We start from the raw sequence: 21,409 nt of genomic DNA on the forward strand, positions 1-21,409 counted from the left end.
GGCGTTGCACAACAACCAGCTGGTGCTGGCGGTGTTACTATTAGCCCTGTAATGGTTAATTCGGTTCTGGGCAAGCCTCCCCCATATAAGGAAGATTTACCTTATTGGCTTGCTGAGACATTTGACCAGCTGGAAGCGGTGTTTCCACATAGAACTCCTGTGGAGAAGCACCGAATTTCGATAATTAGTTTGCAGAAAGAGTACCCGAAGTCACTGATTGTGAGAGTTGGGGTAAAATATTTGCAGCAGTTTATGCAAAGTGTTTTGGCACACCATCCATGACGGCACTCCTCTCTGTAATAAAGCGTGTTCAGGATGAGCACGGACCAGAGGCGGCAGTAGAATTGGGGATGAGATTAGTTGGTGCGTATGACGTAGTTGCTGATAAAATCCTTGCTGATGTTAAAGGTGATGCAGTCAAACTGATCAAGGAGGCCGTCCACAATTCCCTAAAAAGAATTGGAAGAATAACAAACAGGGCAAATAAACAACAGAAGCAAGGGGGACGTGCACCGTCCGCTACACCTTTGTTCTCAGAACGCACTTATAAACTGCGTGACCGCACGAGAATGAAATCTCCTGATCGATTTCAGGTTCCTGATACGCGTTCTCCTCGTTCTTCACAGGAAGCATCAGGCTCATATGCCGGTGGAGGTGATCGCCAGGAGCGTGGAAGAGGTCATGGTGCGCCGCAGGGACCTGAGCAGCCACGGGCTAGTGACGGAAAGGGAAAACAAGAAGACTTTCCTCCTCAGTGCCCGCCTTTTCAAAAGAAGAAAGTGGCCGCTTTAACTGCGAGGTATGCCACGGACGGTGAGGACCCAGCTCCGGAATCTAACATGGGCAGTAACGCTGCTAGACAGCGCAGCGGAGGTTACAGTAGTGCGGCAAGCACTGCGTCCATTTCTGGAGGCGACAGCAACTGATACTTTCATCACAGTTGAAACTGCTGACACCTGAGTGGCTCCCCCTGACAGACTATATGAAATTAGTATTATCATAGAAGATGACAAAACGCATTATCAAAGGTTTTTTGGGGGAAAATCGGAATTCTTCGTATGACATCCTGTTAGGGGAGGCAGACTGGCCCACGCCTTTTGTTCTGGCAGCTCCGAGAGGGGGGGAGGTAATCCTCCCTATTTTTTCACACAGTTTCCCAAAAGGAGCATGCGCAACATTTTGCAGAACAGTGGGCTTCGGTGCTTGCGACGGCTTTATACCGTACCCAGGTGGGTTGGGATACAACATCTCCCCATCATGAGATTCCATTGCGGTCCATGCACAACCCCAATATCCCATCCGTAGGGAAGCAAAGGCTCCTGTAGCCGAAATACTAGACCAATTGGAGTATCAAGGGGTAATTGAGACATGTGTGTTACCTATGAATAACCCTCTTTTTACTGTGACCAAGCCAGACGGGTCGTACTGCATAATGTTGGATTACCGACATCTGAACTCTCATTGTCGGACGAATGCGGTACAGAATACCCATAGTTCAGCCCTAGTGGGCAGTCTAGTTTGGAAAAAATATAAAACGACACTAGATATATCCAATGGCTTTTATAGCCACAATCTGTCCCCCTTGCCAAGTCAGTGGACAGCTTTTACACACGGTCGCAAACAAAAACAGTTTACAAGATTAGCGATGGGCTATAAAAACAGCCCGGGTGTTTTCGCCGCACGTGTAGTCTCATTGTTAGACACAATCGACCCTGATGCATATTCGTATGTAAATGACATTTATCTTACAGACAAATTATATCCGCATCTTTGTCGCGTGGACCGCATCATTGTGGAGTTTACGGACTACGGTTACCAATTTGATTTTGCAAAATTACACATTGCTTAATACGCAGTGTTGTTCTTGGGCTACGAGCTCAATAATGAAGGACGCAGTTTGGCACCCCACTTCCTAGAGAAGTGTGCATGTTTGCGTCCTCCTACAACCCTGAAAAAATTACAATCTTTTCTGGTTTTCTTGAACTTTGGTCGTAATTACGTACCAGAGTATGCCCAGCGTATCAACCCTCTCTATGCTTTGATACAACCAACATTTGCGAAAGCATGCTGGCTTCCGGAACATACAAATATACCGCAGTCTTTGCAGTCTGATTTACTTGGCTCTAAACTCTTGTTAACCCGTGATAACCATACTAACCTGGTGATACCAATCGTCCCAGGTACGGTGGGTTTCACACACTTGACGTTTAATGAAGGATACACAGTCCCTATTGCTTATAAGTCACACTTGTACACTTCAGCAGAACTGAGGTTTTCCTCTGTTGAAAAAGTCTTGACGGCAGTCCAGATGGCGATTCTTAAAGAACGCGCCCTGGCACAGGGAAAACGCATGTTGGTGGTAACACCATATCCTGCTCTGGAAGCAGTGACAAAGGTGAGTGTTCCTAATTCCAAAGCTTTACATCCATGGTGGATCCACGGTGGATACAATGGGCAACATCGTTGACATCCCCGGATGTCATATTTATCTATGATTCCTCGTTACAGACTCATGAGTCCCTACAATATGAATTAGTTCATCCAGCTCCTCCGTCTATGCGCCCGCTCGAGGAATACTGTTGTATCCTTTACACTGGTTTGGTGCAACCGGCGATTGGATCTAAACATTCTTATTATGCAACCTGTGCGATTGTGGCTGTTTCCATAGTGAACAGCGAGTTTAAGACCAGTGGGGTTCACACACAGGCACTCGGTGACTCTACCGCCCAATTGGCTGAGCTGCGTGCTTTGGTGCTCGCTCTGGAGTTTACTGTGTACAATCTTTTAATGACAATTTATTCTTTTGGACTCAAAATGACTACAGTGATTCCAAAGGCAAGACAATTAAGCATAAAATGCTATGGGTTCGAGTGGCAGAGCTGAAAGAAAGCCTGCCGCTCACACAGCTAATTCATACTCTTGGCCACCAACGTGTAGGAGTACACACGGTTGGTAACAGCTTAGCTGATGAAGCAACTAAGTCAAAAGTGGACACGTGCTTAGTAGCAGCGGTTACAAGATCCATGAGTAAGATTGATGATGACATCTTGGCAGCTATAACTGCTACAGAGAAGGGAGTTAATTATCCAAAAGGATTCCCTTCCAAATACTTTTACCATTTAAACCCTGATAGCGTTCCCTATGTGACAATTAATAACGTTGGTGAGAGGTTGATTCCCAACCCGGACCACAGGCTTACACTGATAATCGCAGCACACAAGGGCATGGCCTCGGCGCATGCTGGTGTGTCTGCTACAGTCAGTATCTTGCAACAACGTTACTGGTGGCATGGCTTATATAAACAAACACGTACTTATGTACTTTCTTGTGAAATTTGTCAGCAAATCAAGCTGTCTACTGTGACCAGGCCACCACAAACGCCGGTATGCATATCCAATAGACCATTTGCTTGTGTTTATTTGGATCACTGCGGTCCATTTCCTTCTGATACTGCATATAAATGCATTTTAGTAGCAGTTGATTCGTGCACACGTTTTCAATGGGTCTGGCCATAACGCAGCGCTGACGCTCGAACTGTAGTCAGGGATTTGCGCGTCTTTGTGGGAATTTTTGCAGTGGGCACCGTACATTTGGACCAGGGTCCGGCGTTCGCCTCTAAGGCGTACAAAGAATCCATGCAGTCTTTGGGGGTGCAGGTCAAATCTTCGTCTCCATGCCGGCAATTCCGTTGTGGAGCGAATGAACCGTGACTTAAAGCAATCCTTAACAGCTAGAGTCCTAGGCACTGGCAGGAACTGGCTCGCCCATTTGTACAGTGTAAAATGTGCACTTAATAATCTCCCTAGGAGACCTCTGGGTGGGCGGACCCCGTACGAATTGCTCTTTGGCATGAAAATGTTTGTGCCAGACCTTGATGGTCTAGACTTGGTGGCTGATGCCGTCCCTTTTGACGTAGATAAACATTGTGCTGTATTACAGAACCTACAAAACACAAGAGACAGTCTAGCAAAAGAACATTCACCTGCCGCCGCTGATGGTGCACTGCAGGTTCTAGCGATCGACTGGCTGCCTAAAGTTGGAGAACTGGTCAGAGAGAAGGTGGAGAACAAAAAAGGATTTGGTCCATCCTATCGAGCTCTGGTTCCAGTGCTGGGCGTGCAGAGAACTCGTACAGTAAATTTACCACCACTTCCAGGTCGAAAAGACAACAGATACGTCTCAATTGACAATGTCAAGCTACAACATCAGGACGATTCTGATTAGTTTGCCTCCAGCTTCATCGTATGCCACTATTCCAGGAAATCCTGACACTGCCATAGAGATAGACTCTGTTGCTAATCCTTTGCTGGTCCTACAGTCCACAGCTGCTAATGAAGAACCAGAATATACTTACCCTAAAAGTGAATCTTTGCCTGGGTTAAATGCTACAACCAGGAATGAGTCGCTATTTTCCTTTGACTCTCATTCAACATCGACTTTGACCCCATCAAAATTTGCAATTTTTATCTCCTGGTTTAAACGCACTTATTTGGTTCCACCGTGGATATATATTTAGCTGGTGCTCATCCTTAATTTTCTATTCATGTCCATTGGATTTATGACAGTGTTTTTTCTTTTGATCAATGGACACTACCTTTAAGAACGCTCTGCTGTAGAACTGGTAAATGGAACTTTGGCCCTGCATTCTTCATCGCACATCATGAAAAGGTCCCGTTTCAAATTCATGATCCAACCGAAATTATTAATGTCCCAAATGTACTTCGTGTCTCAATGGGTAATGTGGTTAAATATAACACACGTTCAGATGACTGGGATATGCGAGCAATATAATCTCTGTTTTCAGATTTAAAATACTATGCAGGATTTGATGCTGAAGACTTGTATTTGAATTCTGCAAATTATGCTGACTTATTTTGCTATCAGCATTATGGCCACCATTATTTGCATAGAGCAACTACTTTTCGAGCTGTTTTTAACTACACGCAATGGGAACATTGTCCCGCCCCACCAATAGGGAGTTCTAAGACCCTGTTGAATACATTTTCATATTTTATGAGTTTTGATAACTCAAACCCTGAATCTTACTATTTTAAATTAAATTCTAAATCCAATACAAAAGGTATGCTTACCCACACTAATTTGTTATACTCTGATTCCTTCATCCTTAAATTGGCGGTGGGTGGCTACGATCATTGGAAAAATACAGTTGATTTGAAATCAGTTTGGGGTCCCAAAACCTGGCAGGTGCAGGGCACAGAAGCTTTGTATAGTGCATGTCTTATACCAACACAAATAACTGTTCTTGAACGATTCTATCTATCAGACTACTTGTTTGGGTTTAGATACAGCTAAACAACTGAAGGCTCCTGCTTTTCCTTCCCTTGCAGAATATCCAGACTGGAATGTTACTACCAATTACACATTTGAGGAGTTGCAGTCTCTATTTACAAATGTAACATTTAATATTTCTAATCTTGACTCTATGGGGTGGTTGGTTTGGCAGACCAGTGCAGATGCATGCCAAATGCGTTTCCATAACAGGGCTCCAGGTTACACACAGGATAGGCCTGATCCACGATTTACAGCTACACATTCTGTTACAACGTATTCTGTTGGTAAATTATGTCAAACTTGGTTACAACAGTCTACCTTGTCTTCTGTTAAACAGCATTTATCAATGTTTCTAATGATGTGGATTTATCAGATTTCATGAAAGGCCCGATTGGCCCTAGGCCTAAACGATGGATCTATGCTGTTTACAATGAATTTTGGAAATTGTCTCAAATTGAAGCCGCTTCACGTTTAAGGGCTATAGACCAAGCTAATCTTGAAAAAGTTCTTGCTGTAGTAGATAACAGTATTAATACCCTTTCTTCCAGGATATACACATTGGACAATATTGTTTCTTCTGTTGTTGATATTGTACAGGATGATGTATCTGTGTTATATCATGGTCAGAACCAATTGTGCTCTATTATGCAGTTACCATTGACCTTGCAGACATTTAAAATGGGTCGAGTGCCATGGGACTATGTAAACGCGTCCTCTTTGTTTTTACCTTTTAATTTGACTGAAAGACTACAGTCTATGTCCATGAAAGATGCCACTTATACCCTTTTACAAATAGAAAAATTAGACCCTTTACCATTCTCAGTAGAGGAAACAAACTCTGCTGTTTGGCTCGTTCATGGGGTTATAACACTGCCGTTCTCCTTATTTCAATTCACATCATGTATGTAACATTTTCCCCTAGGTCGCTAGGAACCATTAGGAAACTCATCCCTTCATGAAGTTTGGTCACTCCCCTTCACGTTTAGATGTTTGCATGATGATACAGAGGTATATCTGACTGGTGAATCTTGCGATTCTTCCATTGGACACTCCCTTGTGTGCAAAAATATACAATTCTGCAGCGCCTGTAATTTAGAGGCGCCTAATTTAGCGTGCATTTTAAAAGGAAAGCCCGTCCCCTCGATTAAACCAACAGTCACACTGTTGTCTAACGGCAGTTATTTACTTCTGAATAATGAAAAATGCTGTGGCATGTTAATAGGCATACCGTACATTGTGTCTGTGTTACAACGTGTAGTTTGCTGCAAAAATGTGCTATTTCCTCCACCTCTTGGGAGTCCCGATATCTCAATTTGGCCTTTCATTTCATCCTTGAAGGCAGAGTTCGAGAAGCTGAGCCGAATAAGAGCTTTATTGTCTCACAAAGAAGTTTCTCTCACTTCTACAAGAACAGAAGTTCAAGCACTTTTAAACGCTCACCTCCCACAACATTTTGGTGAGCTAATTCATTCTATTTTCAATGCTTCACATACAATGGGGCTGGCTCCTTTTGTTTTTTAAACTGTGGGCTCTGGCCTTGTAACATCTTTTCAAACTATTTTTGGTGTGATCCCGGCTTTCATTCATTCTATTTTTCCAGGGTCTTCGGCGGGTTGCCACCAATACTCGCCTTAGCTGCCGGGGTCTTCCTGTTGATTTGCCTGCTCAGAAATGGCTGCCCCTCTTGTGGTCGTATACAACCCGGCCCGGCTACAGCTGCTTCGTAGCCGCATGCTTCAGTGCTACGGTACCTTGCCACTGGCCACTCTAAGCGTGGCTTATAATCTGTCTTTCTGATTTCCATGGTACACTTGCGTGCAACCAGTTTTCTCCTGCTTGGAATGTCCTTTTCATTGGGCTTTGGATCTCTGCCTCACAAAAACAGCGTCTCCTGACCCGGACTATGCCCTACTGATGAGCCTGCTAGTGTCTCATAGCAGGACTGTTGCGGTATGGGTTTGATGGCATGTGCAGCTGTGCTAGGAGTGCTAGCTCAGTGGGATATCGGTGCAGCAGAACGTGATTTCCTGCAATGGAGTTACAAGTACCACGCAAATTGCCCACCGATGGTCCTGGAAGCACCCATCATTAATGAGCATGTTTGCTCCTTTGAATTACATAACTGGATGGCGTCTACTTTTTCGGACGATGACAATGATTTCCTGTTGGAAGCTGTCGCCACTTTTTGCGCTTACACACTGATGGATTGATAAGACCAGGCCACCCAGACTTTCTTTTTATTTTTTTATTTTTTTCTCTCCTCCTATTAATTTTTTCAAATTTTTTTATTTACTACCAAAAGGATTTTCTTAAAACGAAAATACCTTTACTCTTTTTCTCTCCCAATTGACATTCTTCGCATACAGGTCTCATAAGCTCTTGTTGCTCAGACTTTTTGAACTCTGTGTTCTACTTCAATCACTGTGCGTAGGACTGCCCAAGGGGAGGGTGTCGTGAGGGTTTAGGGATGCGAGCGGACGTTGCTATGTTAGCATTAGTTTGTGTGTTGCATCACTGCCATCTCGCCGCTTATGCACACAACAGTACATGCCTTGGTTCCCGTAAACACTTTTGCTCGTGCTGCTTCACATGGGAACTGTCTGCCTTTCACTATTTCTGTTGTGCTCTGAGTTCTCGTCTGTACATCATGTTCAAGGCCAGAAAACAACTCCACTGGTTATTCGGCTTTGGTCCGTCCGACACACATATAGATGGAACATGGAACACAGCTGCGCTTCTGACTTTCCGGGTGCTTTTAATATTGCACGGGATGCAAGTTAGACGGAGAAAATCTTTCCAGAGGAAGATCTCTGCTTGTCCGGAGATGTAAATCCTATCATTTAAGACTTGAGGTAGGGGGTTTCGCTGTCCAAGCCCAGAGGTCTTCCACTGATATAAGAAACATAGATTGTAGCACGGGGAGGGTGGTAAAGCGCTATAAGGCTTCATCCACTGTCATTATAATATGCTATCCCCGTTCGTATTATATGGAATTGTAACCATGCTGATTATATTGTTTTTATGCATTTCTTTGCTAATGTTAGCACGTGTACTGCATTACAGAGCATGTTAGTTGAAATAAACATTTTAAACTATACAGTGTCTCTGGTTACTCACATTGTGAACAGGTATGAGAATCTAAGCGAAAGAGTGTCTTGTTCCCACAAATTCCGAGGGGCCCTGAGTCACATGTTCTAGGATATCCAATCATTGGTAGCTCCGCTGTAGTACGGAGAACAAATGGGATACTATAGCTAGCCGGATAGGGGTTCTGGGCACTGAGGTGTGTTTTTGGTGCACCACAATACACCGAAGTCCTGGTTTCCTGTGCATAGTTCTGTGTATGTGCAGAATCCCTGCAACAACCTTTTTGAGAGAGGTATGCCTCTGGTACTGCATGAAGAAATCCATCTGGGCCATAGAGAATGCTAGGTTATCTTTGATATGCTGCAGAACCACCTTTAGCTCCTGCACATAATGGCCGAAGAGATCATCCTCCTCTCTGTCAGCCTCAGCACTAGTTGAAGGTTCAACACTCTGCTTCACAGGGGAAGGAGGGCCCACACGCTCCTTAAACGCTGCAGCCACAGCAGCCTGGATGATGTGCTGAATTGTCTGCAAGGAAGGAGTGTCAGTTGGAACCTGCACACTAGAGCCTACCCCCACATGCGGCACCTCATGAATCTCCATACTAACACACACACTGGACAGGCATAGAACCATCTCTAGGGAGCCAGGCTTAAATAGGCTGATCCTGTTGTGAACTTACCCAAAGGATGGCCGGGCCTGTTGCTAAGCAACAGCAACACCCAAGCAGCATGCACACTGCCAGTGTAAACCTAGCGGCCGCATTTTCCATAAAAAACCAGCATATCAGGAATGCGTGACACTTCAAGGCCCCAGCATTGTAAAGCAGCCTGCTGCCCTACCACATTCCTAACATAAAAGGATTGTAAAGCGGCGCCCTCCGGGCCCAATGTAAAGCAGGACCTACAGCACCCTTTACTCGGACCACCCGTGCCACACTTGAAGGCGTTTCGGCGGCCGGCAGGAGAATGAGCCCGGAAGGCCGGCAACCCCACAACGATGATCTGCCTCAATACGTGAGCCCGCTGAAGCAGGGCATTGAGGAAAATGTAAGAGCCCGCTAAGGCCAGGCTTCCAATTACGCCGCAAACTGAAATACACTAAAATACAGTGCAGCAACAAAAGCCTGCTCAGCAGGGTTTCCACCAGGCCCCTGGGTTGGCTACAGCAGACCTCTCCCTGCTTACCTGTCACTTGCTCGAAGAGTTTGCAGAGCAGAACCCAAAAAAATAGGGAGTGGGCTGGGTCGTGAATCCTCTTATATTAGGTCAGGGGTGAAGGAGGTCGGCCATGTTAGGGAGGGATGGAGAGGCTAGAGCGCTAATTTGCTTGGAGGGTTCTGTTGGGGTGCTAAAGCCAACTACGTTAGTCGTGGCGTGGAAGACTTACGAGGAGGTAATTAAAGCTAAATCTTTTGGCTTTGCCAATACTTGTTTAAAAATTTGTCAAATATCATTTAACAAGAAAACAATACCACATAACATTGCCCAGTATGACACAGTGCTCTATATTATGGCACAACACTGTTCACGACACATTGCTGCTAGTTATCACATAGTGCGTTTCAGTCTGATTTTTGCACTACTTAGAAGTTCAAGTGACTAAAGCTGAAAACATTGGGTCCAATGTGCTTGCAAAAGGACATTTACCACTAAGGTGTCCATCCTAATTTTCACAGGTTCTTCAAGGGATCTCTTTCGGGATTCTAGGATTCACGGGACATCACAGACCTATAAATAATACCGTTAGAGAAATGTGCGCTGGGTGGGGGTAATTGAATTAACAACAAAACATTTCTAGCCCTAAGACAAGGGCAGGAGAGTGCAATGGCACCGGGACATAGTTTAGCTGCTGGGTGCTTGTAATACTATTGCCCTCCATCCTTTGGTAAGGCAGGAGGATGAGGGCTCAAAGTACCCATCCCCGTCCTGTAGGCATGGCCGGAGTTTTATGAAAACATGTACACCATGTCCTTGCGTAAGGCAGGGGATTTTTTTTTAAAGAACAATGGCAGGGAAGTCCTTCTTATTTTACATGCGTGCCTGACAAGGTGCATGCTACCCACCTTCAGACACCATCATACCCTCCTTCAAATGTCTGTACAATCAACATTGTATTCCAACACAAATGCCATACTATGCAACACAACCAACATTATACATTCACACAACCAATTATATGGCAATATATACCATAAAATGTTAACCACACTGCATATCTCCATAAAAATGAGATAATATGCCACCACAGCTATCACTTCTCCTCACAAGCAACAGCATAAGTATACACACAATAAATGCTAACATACCCACTACCATACATCCTTACAACATCATACATCATCATACACCAATAAACCCACCATAATCTGCCTAAACACCCACCTTAACTCACAATTATTTAGCAACACACCCATCTTCTAACGGCGAACCTCCCAACATCATATATACTCACACATTAACTAACAATCATTAGATGACCATACACACCTATTAGACAGTTGCACAGAAACGTTTATACACCTACATTCACCTACCACAGTACATCCAAACATCCACTTTCGTTCATGCATAATACTGCCATTGTCCCTCCATCACATACCAACACATTGATCATAATGCAGTCACATGACAAGAATTTAACAATGCTCTACAGTGTCACTTCAAGAACTTTAGGCTAGATGTATAAATGGTTTTAACATTTGCAAACCCCCTACATTAATACATCAGAGGGTTTACTAAAGCTAAAAGCCATTTTTATAAGTATAAAACACATTTAGTGATTCGAAAAGTGTTTCAAATCACCAAATGTGTTCAGTAATGGATACCAATTTGATATTTTGAGGGGGCGGGGTGTTGTAGGCTTCCCTTCCAAATACAGAATCGGTATGCTATGTGTCAATCTTATGCAATCAAAATCCCTTTGTAAAACATTGATATTTAACAGATACATCAAAGGAGGTGCTAACATATTCCCCTTAGTGAACGTTTGTTTAAAAGGACGCAGTGGCCCTGGAGACCACTGCCTCCTCTTAAACGCCCCTCCCCGCCGCCAAGAAAATAAACTTTTCTTTTCAAACGCATTCCATTTTACTTTAAGGAAAAATTATTGTTTTTCTTAAAAAAGCAATCACAGACATGGTGGAATGCTGAACCCAGCAGGCCACCATTCCTGGGATGCCAGAAAATCATAGTCTTTCGCAGTTTGCAACCTACCTCATTAATAATAATGAGGTAGGTCAAATTACGATGCACTTCCATTCAGTATTTTGGGAACCTTCCTATTAGTACATAGGTCGGTTTCCAAAATACCTCACTGCAAATTGAGACCAGTATTTCTCAAACAGTGTTTAGTACATCTGGCCCAAAGTCACACCATTTTGCATCCTTTTACAAACTTATAAACAGAAGTAAATGCCTCCCTGAAACACATCTCAAAGTAATCTTTCACAAGCAGTACTAAAATGAACGGAAGTTAAGGTTAACTTATCATGGCGGGTTGTAACACCAGTTACATTTTTTTTTCAAATACAATTTCAGTTAAAAATACAAATTCCATTTATATTTGAGCTAAGGTTGCCTTCGTACAGTGGGGTTGGGATACTAGATGAAGACAGCACCTGTGAACTTATGAACTTTTAGTTTTTATGGCAAAGTCACTACTCTTTAAGGCAGCTAATTTTTCATGAAAAATCATTCACTTCAAAAATGTTGTTGGACTTAACTGTTATTGTTACTAGACAGATGGGGAATATTCACAAACGGCATTGTGTAGTATTTTTGTAGTTCGACAATAATACTACTCATACTACAAAATGATATTCAGTAACCTATTTGCAGTGACCTCTGCCTCCGACTTTCCTTTCTTTTCTGTGTGGAAATCTAAGGCCGGACTGCACAGATCTCTCCACACATGCACCCACATTTTAGTAGAAAATGTGGGAGGGACTACGGAGTAGCTGGAAAATGAGAAATACTTACTTCAAAGTATGAGAGGTTAAGGAAGGAGTAAGGAGGAATTTAAAGAGGGGTTTAGTGAGACATGCACCCACCCACAAAATAGTAAGTTCATTGCTATTGACAAACTGCACTTCTATAGTTGCTACAGTTAAAAAGGTCCCACAACAGTTGTATTTGTACTCCAGCTCAGCCCTGGAGTAAGTCCAGCTCCGTACATGATCAACCACTAGTACAACACCCTCCTATAGAAAATATTGGAAGCATGGACATAAATTAGTAGCCCATAAGAAATAATGTTAAAATAAATGATTTTATTTAGACTTTTCTATACATACATATATGTACATTTTATTTAATATTAAGACAATTGTATGTTCATGTAAAATAAATATTATTTTATTTGAAAATATTTTATTAACCTTTGGTTAATTTAAATTATATGTAACTTTATTTAGGTTGTTTTTGGAATAAATATTTAAAAATAATATTACTGTAACCGAACATATTTTTTAAATGATTAAATAGTTAATTCAAAAATAGGTTAACAGATGTATTGCTTTTAATGTTCCATATTTAAAATAAATATATAAATCAATTTATATCAATAAGCAACATGAAATAATTTTACCAATTTTTGTTTAAGTTAAATAAAAATTTTTACAATTTCCCTACACTTTACTGTAGAGACATCTCTGCCCAAGTACAAGAAGCCTCCCCCTACCTCCACCTATTTGGGAAGAGTTACTAGTAGTAACTTTACACTCATGCTCATCCCCCTCAATTAAAAGGTTGGAGGCTTGTAAGCCTACACTTTGTATTAACTTTACACTCGTCAATGGTGACTAGTAACATTAACACCAAAAGTAAATTTACATGTGTGAATTTACTCATGTGTAAAGTTACCATTGTGAATAAGTTCCAAGGTGTTTTTCAAAATGTATGATGATAATAAAATGATGATTATATAAAAGCAATTTATAGAAAAAGGACAGGATAAAGTTTTAGGGTGCCAATAATGCATTAATGACTTTAGTATGTTGATCTTTCCTGTAGCACTCTACAGTCGACGGTGCTCCTGTGCTCCGGCATTATGTACCTGGCAGGTTGTGAAGAGTATGTTGCCCCCTTGGTTTTTTCTCTGGTGTTCGGATGGATAAACCTGCTATACTACACACGAGGCTTCCAGATGACTGGCATCTACAGTGTCATGATACAGAAGGTAAGTACAGCTCACAAATTTGCAGATTCAGAAATCCAGGTAGGAGGCGTTGTTTGACCCAGCATTTATATGGAATAAGAGAATAACTCATCCCACCCTGGATTCCATGGATACATATAGGGGATAAGTTGCACAAACTAAGGTCAGCCAAAATGCAGCATTTCTGATTCAATTTCACAATAGCTCCTCCGTATCCCGGTGCCTCTCTGTCCAACTGTGTGCCTCTGCTACAGCAAAGAGCCATGCACTATTTGAATTTTTTAGCTGCAGAAAAGTTCCAAACAGAATTAGCAAATATATAGGAATCTCAGAGTACATGCTTTACTTTGTCAGAGCATTTGAGTAAAATACCCCTTCGCCCTGACGGAGTACTTATCTTTCACATTTAAAAATGTTTGCAAGCCCGGTAGACATCTCTTAACATTAGCAGGAGCAACCACCATGGCGGTTTCTGTCAATCAAGTAAATGATGCTGCTACAATTTTGTGATCTGCACTAGTAATATATAATTGATAGTACAGACTACATTCCCTAGGAAAATCAAAATAAACTTGGTAGTGCCATACTGCAGGTATATCTTTGATTGGTGTTTAGGGTTAATGTTTGTCCATGTTTGAAATGCTACAAAATGTTGAGCAAGTTCCTTTAAAAATAAAAATGTCACCACATTTTTCTTTGCATCCTCAGGCTGTAATTATATATATTGATTTGGGGTGCGGGCGCTAGAGATCCCGTCATTAAGATGGCTGGTGCATAGTGAGGCTCTGCCAGCTGACTCCACTATCCGGAACAAATTAGCTGTGTAAGGGCACTGAATGTAACACAACTGGGCTGATGTCTCACCCCAACAGAAGCAGCAGCGTGGGATGTCGCTATTTTGGTGGTAGCCGCTGCATTTGGCTCTGCGTCCCCGGGGGGCCTGTACTGCGGCCGCAGTGGCTGCTATTGGCTGGCTGGAGCCTGTTACCTAGAGAGACTAGTGCCTCTGCACCTCATGATGGCCTGATGAATAAATGAATGAAAGGAGTTTTTGTAAAGCGCGATGGCTACCCTAAGGCGTCCCAGCACTATATAGACCTGCGTGTGCATAAAGGATAGAGGAACCTAGTCTGTAGTGGAGAACAGCATCATTTTTAGCCACTTTCGAAAAGAAAGATGGTTAGATTCTGAACGTAGATGGAGAGGAAGAGAGTTCCAGAGTTTTGATGAGTTGTAAGAGAACAGTCGGCCGCCAGATCTGGTTCTCTTAATTTTAGACATCGTGGTCAAAAACAAGGAAGCTGATCTGAGATGTCTAGTGGGAAGGTGGAGGGAGATCAGGGAATGATTTATGGTGGCGCCCGTTTTCCAAAATGCGCGATGAGCAATACATAGGCTCTTGAAGGAAATTCTTTCCCTGATTGGAAGCCAGTGAAGTTTCCTTAGATCAGATTTTACTGATACATGGCAGGGAACCTGCAGGAGCATTCGTGCTGCACAGTTCTGAATGATCTGAAGCTTATTGATCGTGGCCTGGGGGGTCCCCAGATAGAGGGCATTTCCATAGTCTAAACGAGAGAGTATGAGGCCTTGGGTCATGATTTGTCTGGCTTTAAAGGGAAGTCGGGAAAGGATTTTTCTGAAGAGCCTGAGTATACCGACACAGGTGGCTGAGAGTTTAGCTGCTTGGTGGGAGAAGTTAAGAGACTTGTCCAGCCAGATACCCAGATTCTTCATTGAGTCCTTGGGAATAGGAGTTGGACCTAGGCAAGATGGCCAGAGGGAGTTATTGATGGTGTTGGGAGAGTTGCCCAGGAGCATCAGCTCTGTCTTGTCCCCATTTAGTTTAAGACAGGATGAGGTCATCCAAGAAGCCACTGCTTCTAAGCAGTCCCTCAGGTTATTATTAGTCTGTATATGAGTTTGATTTAGAGCGACTACTAGCTGGGTATCGTCCGCATAGGTTACAATTTTTATCCCAAAAGGGCAGACGATCGCAGCCAGAGGGGTCATATAAATGTTGAAGAGCGTTGGACTCAATGAACAGCACTGCGGCACTCCACATCCTAGAGGTTCACAAGGAGAGGTGGCATTACTCTCAAAGACCTGGAAGGAGCGATCAGACAAGAAAGATTTAAACCATCTGAGAACATGAGTTGAAACTCCCAGATTGGAGAGTCTCTGGAGAAGGATGCTGTGGTTAACAGTGTCAAAAGCAGCACTAAGATCGAGGAGGAAGATGGCGACATTGCCTCCCTGATCGATAATCCTCCTGGCCTCTTCCGTCACTGCAACCAGAGCGGTCTCAGTCCCATGCAAGGGCCGAAACCCAGTCTGGGAAGGGTCTAGCAGATGGTAGGTCTCGAAAAACTCCGCCAGTATCCTATTGACATGTTTCTCTAGAATCTTGCTGAGCCAGGGTAAAAGAGAAATTGGACGATAGTTCGCCGGGTTATTGCTATCTAGGTTAGGTTTTTTAAGAAGGGCTTTCACCATAGCCTGTTTCCAAGGGAGCGGGACTATGCCGGTGGCTAAGGAGGCATTAAGCAGATCCATGATAGTGGGCAGGATAAGTGGACTGATTAACATCAGAGATCCCGGGGGCGCAGGGTCGTTGGGGGAACCGGATTTGATCTGAAGCATCAAGGACTGTAAAGTGGGCTGATCCAGAGGGGGGAGTGTTTCGAGTGTTGCCAGGGGGGAAAGCTCTGTCTCAACATCTTCGACAATCATTGAGGAGGTCTGGATGATAGAAAAGGCGGTGTAAATAGCTTGGATCTTTTTATGGAAAGACTCTGCCAAATCATTGCAGCGAAGTTGAGCATTGACAGGGTTGGGGATTTTTTCTGGGAGTTTAAGAAGAGTTTTTGCAATGTGATAAATTTCCCTAGGCTTAGAGGCTGCTACATTAATCTTAGTTTAAAAAAAAGCAGCTTGTGAGGTTATAATGTTGTTCTTATAAGATTTTATCGCAGCTCTATATGCGATTTTCCTGGAGGGTGAAAAGTCCAAACGCCATTTCCTCTCTAGTTTTTTGCAATGGCGCTTGCTTTCTCGCAGGTCTTGGGAATACCAAGGGGCAGTTTTGTTACCGCACTTGGGTTTGATGTAGTCTAAGGGGAGTGTAGAATCTAAAGAATTTAGAATCCAGTTATTACATTTTCGATTGGCTAGGGTGGGGTCAGAATCGAAAGACGGTCTGGATGACTCAAGGGCCAGTGCCCAATCCGCCCGTGGAAGTTTAGACCAATTTCGTTCTTTCCGAATGACTGAGGAGGAGGAGGACTGTGTGCAATAGTCAGACGAAAGGGGATCAGCAGGTGATCTATCCAGGGTCGGGCGGGGTTTTCCACCAGGAGGTCAGTGCAGTTACTGAAGATGGGATCCAACAGGTGACCCTTGCAATGGGTGGGTTTCATTACTAATTGCTGGAGTTGTAGCGCAGCAAGGTTCTCGGACAGATCTAGAGCATTATGGTCGGTGGTGTTATCAAGGTGAATGTTGAAATCTCCTAAGAGAGTGTAATTTGCTGAGCTACATACAGAGTCAGCTAATGAAGGGGATAGGGCATAGAGAAATTGCCCCATAGGCCCCGGTGGGTGGTATATAAGCGTCCCTGAAAAAGTATTGGTGGCAGAGAAATCAAGAGAGAAAGCTAAGCTTTCACAGTTGGGTAGAGAGTTGGGCAGGCTCCGACAATTATAGCAATCCTTAAAAATAATTGCAAGCCCACCTCCTCTCCTGATGGGGCGGTCTGCCCGTAAGATCAGATATCCCTTGGGTAGTGCATTAATAAAATCAGGGTCTGACTCAGAGTGGAGCCAGGTTTCTGTTAAAAATAGGGCATCTGGTTTAGTTTCCTCTAAAAACAGCGAGACCTCTGTGCTATGTTTGGGGAGTGATCTACAGTTCAGTAGATACATGCGAACTAGAGTACTTTTATCCGTGAGATCACTGAGGAGTTGGAAGCCACAGTGTGGACAGGCTGATCCTCGATCTACTGGATTGCAGGAAGAGAAGCATAAAGGGGAGGCCTTTGTTCTAAGTTGATGAAGGGCCAGGGAACTGTATCTCCGTATAGTGGGGGACAGCGGAGCAGGGGTCGTGGCCCCTAGCCCCGCGGACGGGCGCAGAAGGGCTTGCCTTTAGCGCGCCACCGGCGCGCCTCCGGTGCACACGCTGCGCGTGCCCGCTGCGCACTTGCACCATGACCCTCTTTGTAGCGTGTGGGAAGCAGACGCTAGACTGCTACCCGCGCTACTTCCAAGATGGCAGGCAAAAATTAAATAATTCAGCGTTTTTTGAGGAACGTAATATAAGTGTGCAACAATGAAATGAGTACAAGTTAAAAATTCAGTAATTAAAAGCTCTGTTAAAAAGCCTCAAAGATAAAAGCTACCTTATAAAACAAAGATAGGATCGCTCCAACACCTCACGCAAACGCTACAGCCTCGATTTCCTGGCTCAAGCCTCAGGAGATGTCGATGCAAGCTCCAGTGATGGGACTGCTGCCACTGGACCACGCGGCTGGCCGGCACCTGAGAGCTGAGTAATCCAGGCTTCCTTTTTTCTATTACATTTTTATTCAAAGATCAACAGCAGATGCAATACTCATCTATCTCCCTGCACATCTGGAGGGATGGGTGGTCCAGAGAGGAGCAATATATCAAATGCAATGTCTTCATACAAGATGATTACATGCGGTATGTATAGCCAGTCCAGCATAATATATGAACCTAGTGACCATTCATCCAGACAAGGCCGTACAGTAGCCAGGCCAGGTATAGGTTATTCTACATTTCAATAGTCTACAAAGCATTTCTATAAAGAAAACGTATTCACGAACCGAACGTATGAAGAAAGGAGGAAGGAAAATAGAGGGGGGGGGTCTCGCTGGCTGTCCTATGTGGGACGATCAGCAACTTACCCTTTTTGCAAGAAGGATTAAGTCAGCTCCCGCGCTGATGGCAGCCACAGGGGCCACCGCTGGGTCGGGCTGCCGAGCAGCAAGGTAACTTTGCAGCGGTTCCCAGATATTTTTGGGGCGCGCCTGCGCAGGCATTAATTCCCAAAATCACGATAGCTGGTTGTGGCAGAACGCAGCGTCTCTTAGCCAGTCAGCAACCTGGGGTTTCAGTCTTCTGCCTCAGCATATCGCCACTCTCCTTTTGGCAAGCAGTAGAAGCATAGCTATGAGCTTCTGATTTTCAGAGGGCACATCATGCACATACTCCAGCAGGGCAGTCAGGGGTGTATGCTTACATCTGCTCACTGTCACTTCATCCAGGGTATCAAATAAATTCCCCCAGTATGACAAGATCTCGGGGCACTCCCACGCCAAATGCAAGAAAGAGGCGTCTGGCGCCTTGCAACGCACACAGCATATGTCATCTTAGGTGCATCCAAACAGGGGTCCTATATGGTTTGTGAATGAATTTGAAGTGAATCAATCGCAGTCTGTAATTGGGTGACAACTCTTTAGCCTGTGCGCAGCAATATTCCCACACTCCTTCATCAAATGGGGCTCCCAGGCATTCCTCCCATCTAAGCCGCGCCGGCGGGGCGCCTATCAGGGACTCATGCTGCATACCAGAGTATAGCTGTGCAATTAATTTGCGAGGTGAAGGATTGGTTAAATAGTCCTTAAGGACTTTAAATGCCGGTGGTGCTATTGGGAATGAGTCGAAAGCCTTGCGCAACGCACCTCTGAGCTGGAAATAGGTCAATCTGTCCATCAGGCCCGTATGTTCTTCGACCAGTGCCTTATCCAAGCTAATAAACATGTCATCAGGGAAAGCACAATCTAGTGTGTGAAGCTTTAGCTTCCGCAGTCTTCCACAAGTCCCTGCCTCAGCGGTGAAAGGGAATGCTGGGTGCCGAGTGAGCGGCACAGAGGGCGTGAACATAGTGTCTAGTCATGCCCTGCGTCATAGCTCCTGCCACGCCCAAACAGTGCAGCCTACCATGTTAATGCCTGATAGGACTGTGTTGCTGACGCAACAGTACCATAGGCAGTTGAACCGGGTTCGCCTGGTCAGCCTCTGGGGCGACATGTGCCATAAATTGGGTGGGAAAGATCCAGTGGAACCCAAACTGGGCCTGCGCACAATAGAAATACAGGTCCCTGTCAGGGGCACCTAGTCCCCCTTGTTTGAACGGAAGAGTGAGTATCTCCCATGTGATTCGCTGCTGTCCACCTGCCCAAACAAGGGATATCAGATTCGATCAGAGTCTTTTCTTGAATTCCACAGTGAGGTGCATTGGAAGGTTGATAACGTATAGAAATTTGGGCAGCACTACCATCTTGGTGATGGCAATCCGACCCGCCAAAGATAGTGGGAGCGGTTTCCATTGGTGCAGCCGGCTCTCCAGCCACTCCATCAATTTACCATAATTGCAGCACCAGAGCTCGTCTGGGTTATGACTAATCCATATGCCCAGATATTTCACCGGGGAGTCAGACCATTTGAGTGGAAACTCCGATCGAAACTCGTCCGTGGCTGCGGTCAGCGGGAAGATCATGGACTTCCCCCAGTTGATCATAACGCCAGAGAGGCCGCCAAACCTAATGATTTCATGGATGAGTCGCTGGGTGATTTAAATACAGGGTTACATCATCCACATACACTGACACCAGGACCACCGGTGGTGTGAAATCAAGGCCACAGTGTGCATGATGTTGCCGTAGTCTGGCGGACAACGGCTCCATAGCCACGACGAAGAGTAAGGGTGACAGCGGGCAGCCCTGCCTGGTGCCACGTGCCACTTTGATGGGGGGTGAGACCTCTCCGTTTAGCCGCAGTTGTGCGGTCAGGGATGTGTACAGAAGGGCAAACTTTAGGATGAAGAACGGACTCAGGCTGATACGCGCAAGGAGTTTAAAAAGATAAGGCCATTCCAGAGTATCAAATGCCTTAGTGGCATCCAGGAAAACGGCAGCCACTGGGAGAGAGTGATTGACCTCTTACATGGTGGCAAAGAGAGTTTGTAGATTATGAGACATGCTCCTACCGGGAATAGAGCCACACTGGTCAGGGCGGAGCACCATAGGAAGCAGTGGAAATAGCCAGGAAGCGAGAAGTTTAGGGAGTATTTTGTTATCGAGATATATCATGGACAGCGGCCTGTAGGAGTCGCACAGCGTGGGGTCTTTGTATGGCTTCAACACAGTCACGATCAGTGCTTCGTGAAGGGAATGGGGAGAAATCTTTGCTCAAGTGCGTCCTCATACATGTTGAGGAGATGGGGTACAAGGAGTGGTGCAAATTCCTTGTAAAATGCAGACATGAGGCCATCGAGTCCATGCGCCTTGTCCCTGGGCATCACCCGGATCACGCCCATCACCACCTCCTTCAGAGAATGGCTCGTCCAGGTACTTGCGGTGGTTATCGCTGAGCTAAGACCGGTTCAATCGAATCAAAAAACAAGATCAAATCGGGATGTGCCTCAGTTTGGCACGCAGTGTAAAGTTAGGAATAGAAAACCATAATTTCTGATTGTACAGCCTTCTGCCCTAAGGCTGCAGTGTTGCCCCCGACCTGCAATTTGCTGATATAGTAATTTGCCCAAAGCTTTTTGATAAGGCCTGGAAAGGTCTTCCCAGCTCAGTCTCCTTCACCATATCGGCGAGCTGTGGCCTCCTTTCCGAGATATAGTGTCTCCCTATGTGCTGCTTCTTCAAATTTGGACATCTTGGCCCTGATTTGACCGAGGGTGGCAGCTTAGTTGGATGCAAAGTATTTAGATTCAAGTTCCCAGAACTCTTTTCCAGGCGCCAGAGATCACCCATAGGAGCTCGCAGGATCACCGCCTGTTTGGCGATACATTTGCCTCTTATAATAGTCTTGAATGCCTCCCATAACATGGACGGGGA

The 21,409-nt window shown here is 44.7% G+C and overlaps 1 protein-coding gene across 1 annotated transcript in view; it reads left to right on the forward strand.

Annotated features, from left to right (window-relative positions):
- Nucleotides 1–21,409, forward strand: part of LOC146858394 (transient receptor potential cation channel subfamily V member 1-like) — a 536,776-nt gene that overhangs the window by 409,479 nt on the left and 105,888 nt on the right. The window contains 1 exon segment of the mRNA XM_085649314.1: nt 13,392–13,557. Coding sequence (XP_085505440.1) covers nt 13,392–13,557 — 166 coding nt within the window.

This window comes from Triturus cristatus, chromosome 3_2, assembly GCF_964204655.1.
Source record: "Triturus cristatus chromosome 3_2, aTriCri1.1, whole genome shotgun sequence".
Classification (NCBI taxonomy): Eukaryota; Metazoa; Chordata; class Amphibia; order Caudata; family Salamandridae; genus Triturus; species Triturus cristatus.